At 40.4% G+C, this 18,194-nt stretch overlaps 1 protein-coding gene across 1 annotated transcript in view; it reads left to right on the plus strand.

Moving 5' to 3' along the window:
• Window positions 1-18,194, plus strand: part of fgfrl1a (fibroblast growth factor receptor like 1a) — a 67,535-nt gene that overhangs the window by 13,067 nt on the left and 36,274 nt on the right. The window contains exon 4 of the mRNA XM_018693716.2: window positions 13,762-14,034. Coding sequence (XP_018549232.1) covers window positions 13,762-14,034 — 273 coding nt within the window. The remainder of the gene's footprint in view (window positions 1-13,761; window positions 14,035-18,194) is intronic.

Raw genomic sequence — 18,194 nt, forward strand, 5'->3', positions numbered from 1 at the left:
TTGCTCATTTCTTCCTTTTTTGCCCTTTAAAGGGTTTGTTTTGGGAGTACTTACTCATCCGAATCAAGGGTCTAAGGATAGAGAATGTTGTAGCTGTACAGACTGTAAAGCCCTTGAAGCAAATTTGTGAGTTTTGGCTATAAAATTGAAAAAATAAATACAACTGACCTGACTTCATTTCTGAATTCATTTAATGTAAAAAAAAAGAGCCTACAATGAGCAAGAACCACAGCTCATAGATAACTGCCAAAAGCCAACAGTTCATATCCCAGACACTGAGACAGTGTGTACTGACACAGTGTGGTACAAGTATTTCAGGACTTCACATGCCGCCAAAGTAGACAGTGCACCCTGTGTTGATTATTGTTAATAATTTGAAAAGCAGCAGAGAATGGCATGACTGGCATTTCTTGCATTTTTCCCAAAGTAACAGGCAAAACATTGACTAGATCTGTAAAAAATTACAAAAACAGAGTATCTCCAGATATTGGTTACAGCTGCAGTGAAATAACCCAGGACATTAATCCCCTGCCAGTAACCACACAGTGCTGACGTCTAGCTGAAAGGCCTGCAGACCAGTTAGCTGTGTTAATTATTTCCCACTATATGGCCCTTCATCACACTGGTCAGCTCAGCGTACGTATTATCCGGAGGTAATCCCTCTGTTGTGCTGGCACCATTATCACACCAGGACACAACAGGCCTATTCTTCCACACGTAATTAACAAAGGTACTTATGGGCTGCTTTCTGGGATTTAACTGTTGTGTTGGCGGAGCTTTAGGGAAGGCAGTGGGACATGGTGGAAAATGGAGAAGGTGGGGGAGAGAAAAGCTCTCAGATCAGTGGTGTAGTGGAGGTTCAGGACTTAAGGTGTGCAGCTTTAACCACACTGGATTACATGTGGTTACATTTATTTGAGAGAAAAAATAGGTTGACTTACTCTGGCAGCTGAATATAGCTCTCAGTGGCAGAAAGTAACACAGGTTTCTTTTTTCAGTTCTGAAGTTGTGAAGTTTGTGTGAGTATTATAATTTTAGAGTTGCTGTCCTGTGAAATCCAAACACTTCCAAAATGTCAACTTTTCATGAGCTAAAGATAACAGGCCTGTTTTCAGCTTTGTGTGCATTTTTCAGATAATCCAGTGGGTTTATAAAAATAAAACATATCAAATTTCTCTGGGTTTAGCTTCTCCAATGTGAATATTTTCTGGTTTCCATGGTCTTTTATGATAATAACTTCAGTATCTGTGGGTTCTGTTTGACAAAGCAAGATATTTGAAGATGTCATCTTGAGCTCTGAGAACTTGGGATGGATGTTTTTCATATTTCATTGCGCAAACAACTAAGATTAATCAAGAAAAGAATTGTTAGGTTGCATCCGTAAGACCAATTAAACCTTCTTAAAGTGCCTGTTCAGCATGAGTACTTTGACTTGCACTTAAAGCCTCTACACGCCCATGGCTTACATGCACAGGTGTATCCACGCAGAACTGTGGGTGTATACAGACTGTACATGTTTGGCATCACCGACAGACTAGTTAGTTTTGTTGTCAGGTAGCTGTAGCCTCATAAATACTATGCTACTGTTTAAACAGATAGACAAGAGGAGTATAATGTAGTGGCTTCTGTGTTTTTTTTTTTTTCTAGTTCCCACTGTAATTATAACATACATACTCACATATATGCAGAATGATGAGAGGAAAAAAAGAACAAGAGATGAAGAAAACACGAGTGAGGCAGACAGAGACAGAGATTAGTCCATACTGACAGCTACAAGTGACATGATGACTGATTCATTTCAGGAGGTATTCTGGGATTGCCTGTGTGTGCGTATGTGTGTATATGTGTATTTGGTATTTCAATCAACACTTCTCAAAGCTCTGTTCCTGGTTTGTCTGTGCGTCATGGCAAATACTGCATGTGCCGGGACACACACACATATTTAGTTTGTAGAAGGAATGATTCAACTGATGAATATTCTTGCTTGTTATACTGATGAGTGGGGAGCAGGACTCCAGGCATTTTTTTCCTGAACTGGGCCTTGATGAGTCTCACTTTAAATCCAGGGGTAAAAATCACAGTATATGTGCAAATACCTTCAAATGATCCAGTGTTACATTGACGCTGTGGTCAATCATATAACTTTTCATTGTGTTATCTGTGTGTAAATCCTCACTTGCAAAATATTAAAGCCATCATCCATAAACATTTCATGCATTTCAGTGATCTAGTAGGGCTATAAAAATGTAATAACAGATAAATCTTTAAATTCAAGTACTAAAATGTTTATCTGCAAGTTTTACTGCAGCTATCATTTCTCAAACACAGACAAGTTTTCCTCTAAACGTTACTCTCACTTGTACCTTGCTCAACCTCACCTGCACTCACTTGCCATCAGGTGGCAACAATAGAAACACTGCCTCCACTCTACCTTTTTTACTGGTGCGCATGTCCATGTTAGCTGGGTGGTGAACTATATGTGAATTATGGCACTACTCACTGAGGCAACTTCCACTGTTTGTAAAGGTTAAAGGTTACAGGCTTGAGGTTTGTGTAAGACATCAGTAGAGTTGTTGCATCTTCATTAAGCTGTCTTCATTAAAGCTTTGAGAGACAATTGGATGTCAGTCAACAAAAGAGCTGTTCATGAAACACATGCAGTCACACACACCTAATCCCCTCTCTCTCACACACACGGTAGGCCAAGATGAGACAGTGACCTGAGCTGAACAAATGGCCTTAGTCATGGCTGAGGACTGGTGTGGAATGTGGGGGCATCAGTGCATGTGTGTGTGTGTGTTATGTGTTATATGTATGCTTGGAATGTCTAACTCCCCACCCAGTGAACATGAAAACACACAGGTGGAGGAGGAGGAGGAGGAAATGTGAAGGAAAGAAGTAGAAAGTACAGGACGATGAAGGAGGGAGAAGAAAGGCGGAAGACTGGATTATCACATGTAGCCTGAGTGTGTAACATGTCTTAGGGTTCTGATTTGTTCATTTGACATTAACTCCTTATTTCTTGTCCATTCAGATGCTTTTTCTAACTGAGTCACTCTCTCATCCTGTTTTGAAAAGTGGTAAAGTTTTACTTACTCAGAGAATGAAGAATGAAAATGTACCTGGTACTGTTAACGAGGTTGTAAACCATGATAAGCAACAGGTTAGACCTCTGTTAATAAGTCATAAAAGTAGCAACACAAAGTCAGAAGTACCACAAATAAAAGCTAAGGAGCAACAGAAGCAATGTTTGTTGAGATGATGGCACAGTAAGTATTGATTTGTCAATAGTCAAATAGTGTAGATGTCTCGGTTAAAACTGGGCCAAAAGTTAAAAAAAAAAAAAAAACATGTAGGTTACATAAAACTACTTTTGAACAAAATAAAAATTCCTACATCTCAGTGTGACATAAGTGTCAGCTTCACAATGAATGTAGTCATTGAAAGCTATCGTTAATTGTTTTTGCATATATTTTTTATCTGCTTAATGACTAACTGAAGCCCTCACATGAATTACCTCTAATAAAAATATAGTTTTAATTTAAATAATCACTTGCTGTGTTGTAACTCGTTAGAGGAATTTTCCCCAACAATGCAAAGCAGCAGCAGACTGTTTGAAAGTTTTTGTTAAATGGACCGCTGAAATAATGAAATCACATTTAATTAAACACAAACCACAAAACTGTACCTGTTCTGGCCTTCCTAGTTGAATATAGCCCATTTAGGTGCTTATAAAATCTGTCTTTCACTCACCATCCTACTATGTCTCCTCCTTTATGTGTGTTATGTCAATATGAAAGGCTCCCTCATAGCAAATATTCACCTCTTTATCACTAAAGGGCTCCAGAGCAGGTGGTGGTACTGCGACTGTGTGTGTGCATGTGCACGTACCACCATTTAATTTTAGCCAACAAGAGACCTGCAGATGTTTGAGTGGAGGACTTCGTACTCAGCACTGCCTCTGCAGGCTGGAGCAGGGATTTCAGTGCCTCGCTCACACTCCTCGATGATGTGAATGGCTTGCAGAACCACCCCTGTCTGAGAGGTAGACATTGAACTGGGGTGCAAGTCCCCTCTTAACAATTTTGAAAAGAAATTTACAAAAGTAGTTTTGCAGTTTTTTAAAATGACTGTAAATAGTGGTCCACTAATCCAACAGTCCACTGTTGATAATGTGTATGTGTGCGTGTGTGTGTCTCTGTGTGTGTGCGTTTTCACTGCTGTTAATGAGTAACAGTGTCTGCCTCCAGAATGCTGATAAAAGTTAGGTCGAGGACACTGGTTTGCCTCTCTCACATACACAGACATGCACACAAACATTCACACACACTCAGGAGTGTTAACTAGTTCTTATCTTGTGCCAACTATGACTTGCCTTATCTGTAAGGCACGAGACACTCTGCTGATGCACACAAAATACACGCACACACAGTACATGCACAGTATATTTATCATACACATGGATGTATTTACAATGCCCATTTTGTTTAGGTCAGTGTACTGTAGTTAAATGTAAATGTTTACCACAAAAGCCATGCTTTGATTGTACTTTCTCTCTGACACTGCCTTGTTCACATTGCTAAGTTGTGCCCACTCCTGTCGGCTGTAACCTGACAGTGACTGAATAAGTAAATTGACCCTGACCTCAGATTCCTCACATACACATAACAACACCTGCCATGGCTGTAGTTTTGGGGAGAGACTTTGCAGCCTAACAGGTGCTTGAAGTCACTGGTGAAGGTTGGCTAGAGTGAAATTGTGAAGCTGTTTATCCAACTGTATGTTCAAATTTTCTGTGTGTATAAAAATGTTGCTCTTGAATCTCCTTTACCAAACAGAATTGGACATGTTCTTCATGTTCTTTATGACATGTAATTTGTCTTAAAGCTGGACTGCAGGACATTTACAGGTGAGATTCCTGCAGTGGTTGCACAGGTAGCGATGTGTTTTATGTTAACTGGCAATGACTGGTCTGTCAGAGCTGAGGAGGGGAGCAACCAAAGTAATGGAGTAGGCTATGGCAACTACTAGTATGACAGAAAAACCTAGGGAGCATCCCAGAAAAGTTTCTGATGCTCTAGATAAAAAAGAAACTGGAGACAAACCCCTTCATTTTGGAACTAGCAGTTTATCTTAAACATTACATTTATCGGGGAAAAAAGAATGTTCTTACATAGGTCTATAAATTATATAATGCTTCAACATTGGTAATTCAAGATGGAGGTCAGCTTAGTACTGTATACTGTCATACTTCTTAGTAACTGACTCTAGATCAGGATGTCTGCTGCCTGTCTGTCTCAGGTCTTATTTTGCCTTAAAATGTAACCCAGTCCCCAGCCTCCATACACTGACCAGCCAGGAATGATGCACACACACACACACACACACATGTGCACACACACACACACACACACACACTCTGAACTGGAATAGTACTTATGGCCTTTGACCTACTTTCAGCCCCAGCTGGCCTCCTTGCCCCATTTATTCAGTCTTTTTCCTGCTCACCTTTTCATTCTCTGTTCACTTTTCCCCCCTCCATCTTTCCACCATGTTACTTTAACAGCTACAAAGTGATTGTCGAAACTTCCCAGGATGCTTTAATCCCTTAGTTTAGCCAAAAATGGCCACAGTCAAAGCAAAAAACCTCCTCTTCAGTTAAAAAACATGAAGTATTTTAGTAGTCTTCTCTTTATTTCTATATATACCATGCTGTATGGTTCAGTGAGTCGAGACACAAATTGTATAAATAACTTGATCCATAATGTAAAACAAACCTCATCAGGTCACATGAATGCTTTGGAGACACACTGTCTTCACAGGAGACAGGTGTGGCATTTTAATATGCCCACTGTTTAGACAGTGAGAATCTAATTTCCCCTTCTTCTCTGTCCATGAAAGATAGAGGTAATTGAGAAAATCTCATTTTGTGTTTTCGTTCATGCACAACTAGCAGATCAGTTTTAAGCAAGTCATGACAGCACAATGTTAATGGACCGTTGAAGATGTCTCTAGCACTGTCAATCTTTTTTTTTCTTGTTGCACAGGATGTTAATGTAATACAAGCAAAGTACAGATTTTATCTGAGGTAGTCATTAAAATGTCAGTTTCATGTCCAGCCTGCTGTTTACCTGTAAATCCTGTAAATGTTAGCAGGTAGTTGTTTGTGTGGATTAATTCCACCTCTTTATCCCTACTTTACTCAATCCCTTAACTGTCTGCCTAGGTGTGTGTGTGTGTCTTTGCAACTGTCTTTCACACATTAGATTTCCTTTTCTTACCTTACTGTACTTTCGTCCCTTTCCTTAATTTGCATTTATATAATGGGCCATAGTTGTTTCTATGCTCAGACAAGTGCATACTGTGCATGATGTGGTTTTTGTAAAGCCTTTTATAAGCTTTTAAAGAATGTTCTAGTTTCAAACTGCCCTCAGGTTCCTGGTGGTTTGCAGAACTTTATGTTCTCTGTCTCAGTCTGAAAAGACTTGTTCCCACTTTCCAAGTTGTTCGAGTATCCATCTTTCTTTTATGAAATGAAACTACTGCAGTGTTTATTTTTGGACCACAGGCCATAGGTTTTGCAGATTGCCTTGACATTTTTATGAATCTGACTTTAGAAACTGAAAATATATTTCTGTATGAATGAACCTCAGTCTATTAGCCACAAGCTAGCTTCATGTTGTACAATACGTAGCTGCACCAATGAGCTGTGCAAAGAATGACATGAAGTCCTAACAGATTCTTAAACAGCAAATCTACACATTTTTTCCCACAGTGCATAAAGATTTCAGAGCGGCAAATTGTTGCCATTAAAACAGTTTCCTTTTACCTCACTTAAGTAAATTAATCGCTTTCATAAATCTTCTCTCCTGTATTCATTTGGGTGGAGTGTGTCATTAAACATGATTCATTTCAGGCCAGGACCTAAACTGAGAAAATGTATTGCTCTTGCCAAGTATAAACCCAACAGGAAAAGGTCTGTGGTACATTTTGCACCTTACCCTGCTGGCTTCAGAGGAAATTAACATGAAATTTAAACACCGGTCTTTGTTATTGGAAGGAACAGCGTGACTGTGGTAATTTTATATCATTTTTACTCTCATTTTGGGGGGCCTTTAAGGGCACTGTCTATATGTGTGAGGTGTTATTTCTGCATAAGGGGCTAAGGTTTTCTCCTCCTCCTAACACAGCAACTTGTTTGGTAGGTTTCCTCAAAATAACAGCCTTGATTGTTATCCTTAAGCCTGATTGTGGAAAGGTTTTCCTCTGGTGAAAAGTAGACAGGTGCAGCAGCAAGAAGAAAGGAAAAGGCGAACAATATAACCAGTTATTAGAAAGGCTGCAGTGAAAGGAGCAGAAAGATGGAGAGAGCGGAAAGGAGAATGAAAGGAAGTGCAAAAGAACAAATCACATTTCTGTTAAAGGCTAAGATGAGTATCAGGTCATTAAAAAAACAGTATCTGACTAAAGCAAATATCGAAAAGGGGTTACACCTTTGTGAGTGTGTGCTGTCAGAAAGCCGAAGGTGTGAGTCGCTTTGGGGATCAGGTTGCCTTACCAACCACTCAGCAGATTCCTCAAAGTTTTTCTGGCCACTGTGTGTTTTTCTTTTGTGTGTGTGTGTGAGAGAGAGCGAGAGGGAGAGAGAGACAAGTGTAGGCCTTTGGTTTTATGTGTAAATGTGTGTGTATCCCCTCAGTGATGTTGGTGAATCCTCCTCAGCCTTAGGCCTAGTGTTAAGGACAGAGAGAAGCAAGCAGCAGTTGACCTATTGATGGGGTGGAAGTGACTGGGTCAAAATGAGAAAGTGTCAGTGTAGCTATGTGTTTTGTGTGTGTTTGTGTGTGCACACCCCCAAAGAAGGCAGCTTAATGTGTACCCATCACTCTGCTTGTTGCCTCAGGCCAAAGAAAGGCAGCTCAGTGTGTGTTTAAGTTTGTGTGTGTCAGTTACAGAGAGGGAGGAGGAGGACAGACAATCAGTGAGTTTTTTGCTGTGTTAATTCTGCTGGAGTTGGAGTTGTTTTTTATTAAAAAAAACAAAAAACCTTAAACAACTTGATTCAACTAATGTGGCGTTACGCAACAAGCATCCCAGTGGTCATAATCAATTTGGAGAGTATGGATGTGATAACGAGATTCAGGTTTATAAAAATAATTCAGATGCAAAAAAAGTAACAGCAGGGGATTACAGGGTTTCAGCAAAAGCGCTGAGTAAATATCTAACTTAGGTGTATTGGGGTAAATTGAGCAGTGCACACACAAATGTTCATTGAAGCACACTGTGGAGGGATTAACCTTTTGCCAGTTTATAAAATGAGCTTAGTTAGAAGTATGAAATAGAAATAAAGAGGTAAATGTTACTTTTCTAACTGATCGGATAATAATTATGACCTCTTGAGGATCCATTTTTCTTGCAGTCCTCCAGTCTTTGGAGAAACACAGTGTGACACACACCCACGCACACACATACACACACACACACCTCTACCTTGCGTAGTACATCAACGCTGTATCCTGCTGTTAAGTGCTCTCCATCAAAAGCATTCCTCGGCTCTCTCCTCCAGCTCCAGTCTCACTTCCCTGCCAACAACAACGTTGTGTTGGACTGTAGACCCATCTGACTCAAAGACCAGTGGAACGTTAAGGGGATTAAAAGACCAAACTCTGGATCCAAAAGCAAAACATAAAGCGCAGCCCCAGCTGTCACATAAAATATGCATCTCAGAAATTGATCAAATTAGTAGGTATTTTCTTCTGCAATTAGAAAAATGTAAGTATTTGGATGGTGGAACTATTTTTTTTTTTCAACTGATTTCAAGAAATGTCTCATGTGAGAGTAGGCGTTGATTGCTCTCCCTCTAATGTAAAGTATATTACAGATGTTTCATTATCAGCCAATTGTGGCATTAATTTTTTTAATCAAAAAAAATGTAACTCCTGGAAATGTCTGTGAAAGGCATTAGTGAGTCTGATTTTAAAAAATCTGCACTGTGCTCAGATATTAGTTGGCTGTGATCTTTGCATTTCAAAGAAGAATGCAGAATAGAGACCCAAAGAAAACTCTTTGAGTTTATGTAAAACTCTACAGGGATATATCTGTTAATGTTGAGCGTGTGAAAGTACAAAGGTGTGCTAGTTTTATTTGTAAGCCAGAGCAATAAAAAGCACTTCAGTGTGACAATTGAAACAACTTGCATAATTTGTTGAAAAGTATAGTATTAGAATTGGCTCTAAGTTAATCTGTATGAGATCTAGTCAGGATCATCTACTGGACCTGCTTTCCTGTTACTAGAACCAGACATAACTAGGTTAGACCAAATTGGCTTAGACTGTACACACTGCACAAGTGCAAACTGGATTTGCGTATGTTAGACTGGACTATACTGGACCATATAAGACTGTATTAGACCCTTCCAAACTTGATTAGTCCAGACTGAGTCAACCCAGACATTAATACAGTAGTCTGGTCTAAACTAGACTGAACTAGACGAGGTACCAGATTATGCTAGACTGAACCGGAGTAGGAGTTTTAAGGACTTTTCCTCTATGTTGGCTCAAAAGTTAATGATTTTTTAAACTGGTTGAATTAGACGTCCCTGTAAAACAACTATGTGGATCTTGAATTAGACTTTCCATCGTTAGGAACTTGATGCTTTACTCTAAAAAAAGTTAAGACAACACTGGACTGCACTATATTTTACTGCACATATGTATAATTTTACACAATATTATACTGTGCCATACTGTATCACTATGGTATATACACTGTCTGTGATGAAGTCTGTTTTTTGCTCCAAATATGGCCTAATTCAACATAGATTACCATGCACAGGAATGTTAAGCAGCTGATTTTGAGTTGTTTTCAGTGTAACTGCTAAAAGAACAGAATGTCTGAGCCGATTTATTTGGCCTTCAGTCTCCCTCTGTCCATGCAGGAGGATGTGCAGTTCAGAACTGGAAGGTTCTGCCTCTGTGGGAGTAGTGTGTGTCTGACGTGGGCTGTATTTTCCTGTCATTAGGCAGCATAATACCAGGCATGCACATATAACCTACCTACACACTCCCTAGCTGTATAAAGGGAAAGAGAGGGAGGGTGTGCACGGCATGTGTGCATCTGGAGGCAGACAAACAATCTTCAAGGTGCTTTAGATTGTCGTGGGAAGTCAGTTTTAGGCAAGGGAGTGCCATGAGCCCCTGAATGGACTAAACAGACTGAAGTTTTAAAGCCCTGCAATTTTCTTTGCTCCCACACATGCACGCACACACACACTAATACACATTTGCAGGCTACCCAACAGATAAACAGACAAAGACGCTCAAGCACACAGTAGACACATGATTAGTGTAATTTGACTATATACAGTATGCATATTTTTCTTACATAAACTAACATTCAGCTGCAAATATATGGACTGGCACACATGCACACACACACTTACTGACCTTTCGTCTCATGAAAGAGAGGAATAGATTTTTTACTCGCATCAGTTTCACCTCTAGAGACAGATTTAAAAAGACTTTACTTAGAAGAGGAGGAGGACCATGATGAGGAGGGGAAGGGAGAGAGGAAAGGAGGCTGTTACTCTGTGTTCCCTTCGTCAGGCAGGGAGGGAGGGGAGGAAGAAAAAAGGGCGAGGAGGGAGAGTGTAGGAGAGGTTAACTGTCGAAAGTTGAGAGGTTCAGTTAGAGGTCCTGCTCCTGTGAGTCTCTGGGGAAGAGACTGGGGAAGCTGGGAGTTGTGCAGATCTGAAAAAGGCAGGAGACCAGTAAATCAGTTCGGAGAGAGAGAGGAGATGTGGCACCGAGCGAAGACGTTGGTGTGAATGAGTGTGATGAAAGAGAAGAAAGAGAGCAGGGAGTAAGAGAGCGAAATAGAGAGAGGCAGAGAGGTCGATGAGAGTGATGACAGTGAGAAAGAGGGGGACGGGAGGAGGTAGTAAAAGGAAGCGAGGGGTTAAGGGCAAAAAAGAGAGAGGCAGCAGGGGAGTAGTGAGAGTTCAGGGGAATGAGATTTCAATCTGTTGGAGGAGAAAAAGAAAGAAGAAAAGAAATAAATAGAAAGAAGAAAATGAACATTAAGGGATGATATAGATATAGGGAAAGGCAATGTGTGGAAATTGGACATGTAGACAAAATAAGTAAAAAAGGAAAGGAATAAAAGAAAGAAAGAGAAGAAGAGAGATTTATATATGTTCAGGGAGTTATACAAAACAAAGAAATAGCAAAAAAGGGCAAGAGAAGAAGGGATTAAAAAAACAGGCATAACCAGAGAAAAGAGAAAGAAACAGAGGTAGAGAGTAGGAAAAAGAAGAGTGAGCTGTCGAGCCCGTGATGAGAAAGCCATACAGCTGAACGAACACATTATCCCATCCAGAAACGAGGAGGATGGAGGGAGGACAGAGGAGGAGGAGAGGCTCCCATGAATACCTCTGTGTGACTAATGTCTTTTTCACACATTTCACCTCCATCCATCCATCATTGTGTCCAGCTTCTGCTCTCTTGTTAAAACAACAGGCGGTCGTGATAGCAAATACGTGGAGACTACTGTTTGCCCTTTTTATAATCACCTTAATTTATACTACTTTGAGTCACCTTATACATCTCCTATATCTACAGCTGCGCAGTGGAGGGAATAAATCAAGACCCTTTTGTTTTGTTTTGGTGACAGATGGACAGTGTGGGCCAGTGAAGTCTTTCTCTTTGAATTTTCTTACGTCTGACACCCTGTAGGCAGTAAAACCATGGTGGCTGCTACTGCTTATACCAACTACCTACTTCTTCCTAAAGAAATGCAAAAAAGTAAAAATAGATACAGGTGATTGGTCATTTCTGACATTCCAAACATTTTGGGTTACTCACTTTTGGTTTTATCAGTGAGTTTTAGACTAATGTGGCCAAAGTGAGAGCTACAGTATAACTTAACTGATGTTATGACCCAGCTACAGTAGAACTCTAGTGATACCATAAAATGAGCTACAGTAGTAGAGTAGTAGAACAGTACTGATATCATTATGACCTACAGTAGACACTAGTGGTGTTAAATTGTGGTGTTTAATTCCAGTGATGTCATTGTCAGTTATCAGGAACAGGAATGTCAGAACTCAAGTGATGACTTTGTGAGCTATATTAGAGCTCTAGTGATGCCATTTAGAGCTGCAGTAGAACACTAGTGATGTCATTATCAACTTAACTGATGTCATTGTGAGCTATAGTAGAACATTAGGAATATCATAACTCTACAGTACTTGAGTACTAGACTAATAGAACACTAGTGATGTCATTAGCTTCAGTAGCACTGAAGTGTCAACTAGTCATTGATAGCTGCAGTAGAAATCTAGTGATCCTTGTGAGCTGACATTAGAACTCTAGTGATGTCACTGACAGCTGCGGTAGCTCCCTTCCTTCTGTACAAACCACCAAAAGCTCACTGAAAACAACAAAATAGTGCAAGTCTGCAGCTGTTTATTAAACCAGTTGTTCACAAGGGCAAATTAAAAGTCTCCATACGCAATGTCTGGCATAAGTCTGTGTTCATTTTCTGTGATAAAGTATCAAACCTCAAATGTCTATATTTAAGGCTATGTTTACATCTGTTTCTAATCTTTATCAGACCGTATGTATTCAGCTAGATAAGCCTCTATCAGGCACATTGGTAACATGAACCACCCTTTGTCCTTCTTTTAAAATGTTTAACTTACAGGACGTGACCTGAAGGGGGTTGTTTTCTGATAGATTTCCATACAATTGCCTTTTGTAGTCTGTGAGGACACTTTGTTCGCTACATGGTGGCCTATTATGTGTTTTTAGTAGTATATTTGGAGGGTATTGTTGTAACCCAAAAGGAGTAATGAGAGGTCAAACAGAGAACTGAACCTTGCTAACTCCTACATCCAGCCTGCTACCATCTCTCTATCTTCTTGTTTGTCTTTCTTTGTATTACTCTCCTATTTGACCACATTTTATTCCCTTTCTCTCCTCAGTCGTACTCCCTTAAATTCCATTCTCCCTCACCCCCTTCAGTCTCTCCTTACCTTTCTTCCTCTCTCTTTCTCCTCCCCCTCACCCTTATTTGTTTCTCCATCACCCCTACTTCTCCCAATTGCCTCCCACCTTTCCCAGTCAATCAGGGTGCCCCTCCACCCCCTTTGTTTTTCCAGTGTGCAGTTTCACAGCAGACCAGTTACTGCGCGGTCAAGGTCACTGCCTGATTTTATGTCCCAACATGACATCTCAGTTGATATTAAACTCACTTCTTTGCTTTCTGTTTGCTGCCAGGGGATTTTATTGTTGTCTTTGTTAAAATGTCAGTGTTTTAGATTTAGTTTTAGTTAAGCCATTTTAAACTTACTGAAGGTTGAAGGATAATTCCTGTGTGCTGTATTTAATGGTAATTGGGAATGGGAATAGTGGTGAGAATGACAAGTGTGTTACTGCAAACCTGAAGATGGTGGCATGTCAGGAGGATAAGCATTATGAGAGGTCATCCTAAGCTTAATCCTTAACCTGTTGACACACCGGCTTCTCTCAAAATGCCTCCATCTCTCAACACACTTATTGCTTTGGCACAAGTGGTTTCACAAAGTCTGGTTATAACCACAAAGTGGTAGCAATCAGATTTCTAGATTCCTACTCTTAAGACAGAGTATAGTGTTGGAGGGGTAGTGAAAAAAGATATTGATTTATCTGAAAATACCACAGTGTTTAATGTAGCACTTTATAATCTCAATAACTCCTCTCCCTCTCTTTGTCTATTATCAAGGTCCCCCCAGGGTGTCAGAGCGCGTGGCCCACCGCCAGAGCATCCGCCTTGGTCGCACCATGAAGCTGCCCTGCCCTGTTGAAGGCGACCCTCCGCCGCTCATCATGTGGACCAAAGACGGCCGCAACATCCACAGTGGCTGGACACGGTTCAGGGTGTTACAGCACGCTCTAAGAATTAAAGAGGTGGAGACTGACGATGCGGGAACTTACATCTGTAAGGCTACCAACGGCTTCGGCAGCGTGAACATCAACTACACACTCATCGTTATAGGTAAGTGATAAAAATGTTACTGAGACATGACAAGACACCAATATAAACCTTTGGATTTGTTTGTCATTTTTCAAACAAAACTTGTCCAAAATCTCCCAAACACATAACATTTATTTTTGAGAAAGACTGAAGTATGAAGTTTGTGGGGTTTTTTTGCAAGAGAAGTTTATGTGCGTGTTTGTATGATGACAGACTAAAAAAACAACCATCCACAAGTAAGTCCTAAAATCTTGCTCTTTTATTTAATTTATATCCTCTGTTGCTTTCCTCCCATTAATTTAAGTCTGCATCTGGTCTTCTGTACTCATGCCCTCCTTCTTGTCTTCATTACACATGATTTTTCTCTCTTTATTTTTCTTCTCTGTCTTTCTTTGTGAGTTTCCATGCTTGTTCGCTCCCACTGAATCTGGAGTTTTCCAAGGATATAATTAGCCAGGTTAGGTTGGTGGGGCCATTATCGTACAGTACTAAAGCCTCTGTAGTTCTTCAGACAATAAAGCACTGCTTTTGTCTGATTTTTTTCTGCTTGTGTGTGTTTCTGACCACAATTATTGTGCTTGTGTGTTTCTGTGTAATTATGAATGAGCGATTTGTTAAAGGAGATGCTTGTGTTTTTGCTCTGGCTGAGTTTGTGTGTAGGACATTGCGTCAGTGTAGTGTGGAATGTCACGTTTCTGTGCGCGTCTCAATTTAGATGTCACTATGAAAGAGACATTGTCATGGTTTGTTCTTTCTTTTTCTACATTATCATTTTCCAACTCCACACACAGAAGGCTCAGTCGGTTGTCAGCATGACTGGAAGGGTGTACCTCATTTGTTTGTCTCAGTTGTATAAACACTGAGTTATTACGTGGTGGCTATAGTCTTTGACCCTGTGGACTCTGACAACCTTGTTGCTCAAATACAGGTGTGTGTGTGTCTGAATATACTGGGACTCAAATAGTCGCTTCCCTCAACTCTCATCCATGTAAACAAAATACCTGGAGGGAGGACATCTACACATGCAAGTCTGTGTGTGTGTGTGTGTGTGTGTGTGTGTGTGTGTGTGTGTGTGCGTGCGTGCATGCTTGAGGGTCTCCACACCCCTCTCTCTGTGTGTGCTCATTCCATGTGTTTGGGCACATGCCACTCTGTGTGTGTGTGTGTATGTCAGTCTGCGTTTGTGCGTGTGTGTGTGTCAGGTTTCAGTCAGTAGAGCGGATGCCAACAGTGAGATTAAGGCTGCACTGCCTTCCAGAGAATCTGACTAAAGCATCTCTTTCTGCTTGGCGTCGGCGCTTCAAAGACGGGTTTGAGTAAAATGCTCTGATACAGATATTACCAGCCGATATTTTCGCTTTCTTAATGACTGTTGGTGATACAGACTTACTGTGTTTTGATAAATCTTGGAATTTAAATTCAACTTTGAGCCAAAGCTAACAGTATAAGGAGATTTTTTCTCCAAAGTGGGAATCTTAAAGAAATTACTGCTATCAGAAAACTGAATGACATTATAGATTACTGATAAAGTTGTGCATTTTCTCACAGTCAATGCGTTTAAAACTGTTGCAGCTTTTTTTGAATAAATAATGATTTATGACATGAAACCAATCAAGAAGCAAACATCCAAGAGTAGCAGTATCCATAAATATTATTGTCATTTTATCGGCATTAATCAAACTCAAAATCAAAGTCTCTTTTCCTGTATTGGCAGGAAATAATATCCTTATATTCTCCAGTAATCATTATTGGCATGTGATCTCAAGCTGTATCGGTCTTGACCTGAACTTCAAAGGCGGGCTGGCATACAGAGGGCAGCAGGGTGGGGGTGGGGGGTGGGGGGCAACAGCTGCCGCTGAGGTCATCCATGCAGACAGCTGCTGCCTCTCTCTCTCTCTCTCTCTCTCTCTCTCTCTCTCTCTCTCTCTCTCTCTCTCTCTCTCTCCTCCCCTGTATCTCTCAGTCTCTCTCATTCACTGTCCCTTTCAGTTAATTTAGTCACATCTCATTAGACAGTTAAAATGAATGAATGAAACACCAGGAATCCCCAAAACAGTACTTTAGCAGGTGAAATGAGGAGTTTATTTCTGAAAGATTTCTTTTTTACCTACACACATAGATTTAGTAGTTGACAAAACAGTCTCATCTGGTGACTGTACTAGTTTTTGTATCACTCAGTGATCACACAGTGATGGATATTTCCCCGTGTCCCAGAGTACAGTATAAAATGTAATAATGAGGAACCCTAATGTACTTAATGGTTTACTTAAAATCTTGCCTGAGCACAAGCTGACACAGATTCTGGTCAAATCTGCAATCAGAAAACTGAAAAAATAACTTCATTAAAAAGATAACAAAAAACGAAAAAAGAAAACATGTCATATCACCACGTCATGTCATAGACTAGCTTCAAGGAAACTGCCAGCAGCTAACAAATGTACAAAAGTTCACATGCTGCACAAGCATAAGAGGCTACATCACTACATTCCTAGATTACACAAATGGTACCCGGAGATACTTTGTGCTCCACCAGGTTAACCTTCAAAGATGACCTCTCTCTGTAATTCAAGCCAGGAATCATGCCACAGCATCTCCTTGGAGAGGCAGTTAGCATGGAGAGCGGTGTTTTCATAGCTGGAACAATCTGCATAGGCAATGATGTCCAGAGCGTGAGGGTAACGGCTGCATGCATGGGTGCAGTTGTCTTTGCCTAAGAAGTGATGGCCTGTCCTCATCTGCTTATAACTAGATGAAAATGAGGAGCTGTAGTTGTATTTTCTTCTGCTTGGTTCAGTGTTTTTCCCTCCGCTGTTTTGCTTTGCCTCCTCACTTCCTCCCCTCTCGCCTCCTTCTGTCTCTGCTTTCATCTCCGCTCCTCTCTTGTGTGGTCCTGCGGTAATTATTCTATGACCACTCCGTTTCACAGTAATGAGCCCACACCTGCGCCTTATTGTCTTTCCCTCTCAATTTCTAACCCAAAGTATCTTTAGCACGTTTTTCCTATTAGCACTCAATCTCGGCCCTCATTCCACCTTCCTCAGTCAGCCTGCTCATTTTTCCCTGACCATGTTTTAATTTGTATCAATATTTTCACAGTTTCCCATTTTTCAAGGGTGTAATAGCATTTGATTTCAATAAAACATCCAGTGTTCTGCTGCCTGGTGGTTGGAAGTAATGGAGAGGCGTTTTGCAAAGGCAGGCTTTTGTCAGCGGGGGAAATTAGAAGATTCCTTGAAGTATTTGTTCTTTTATTGTGTGAGGGTTGGCAAATGTTTGCATGAGTAAATAGTCGGTGTGTGTGCGTGTGTGTTTATCTGAGGGTTTGTATACATGCGTATGTATGCGTTGGTGTGCACAGATTTATGGGACCACCAGTAAAGTGAAACTGAGAAAGATATAAATTTTTTTTTCTGTTCAACAAACCTCAGTGTCCTTCAAAAACTGAACACCAGGAGAGCTCTCATTTCATCCTCCCACTCCCTTTCTTGATCCCTCTCTCTCTTTTTCTCTTCTGTCTTTCTTACTCGCTTGTCTGAAATTCTGAAATTGTTTTCCCCCCAACCAGATGAATGATAGAAAATTTATAGTTCAAACCAGATGTGATGACAATGGGAGTGTGTCTGGAGCAGAGTGCGTAAGAAGGAAGGAAGGAAGCGGTTTGGAGTCGCGTGTGTACGTGGGTGTGTGAATGTCAAAATGTGCGTGTGTGTGCTTTTAGTGCATGTGAATATAAAAATGCTGTTTTTAGTTTTAATGATAGCATTTATCAGTCCATACTTGTGTCTGTGTGTGTGCGTGATTTGTGGTGATTTAAGACTTCAACCATAGCAGCTGACATCTGGCCATAATTGGAGAACAATGAGGAAAGAGAGGCAGAGGAACATACCAAACATAGACATAATGTATGTTTGAATAAATGAGCCTGTACGTGATTTATGGTCATCAAGCAGCAGATACATAATGAATGTTGAAATAAGAAAAATGAAGGCACAAGATGAAATGTGACAAATGGAAAATATACCCTAAACAGGACTTGGAAGATGATTGTTATACAAAAAATGATTCTGTTGTACATTTTCTTAAATAAAGCTTTGTGGTTTTATGCCAGGATTAGTTCACTGACACTGCTAAACCCATTTAAAATCAATTATCACTTAGTACACACTGACATCCTGACATCA

The sequence above is a fragment of the Lates calcarifer genome, linkage group LG8, assembly GCF_001640805.2.
Source record: "Lates calcarifer isolate ASB-BC8 linkage group LG8, TLL_Latcal_v3, whole genome shotgun sequence".
NCBI lineage: Eukaryota > Metazoa > Chordata > Actinopteri > Centropomidae > Lates > Lates calcarifer.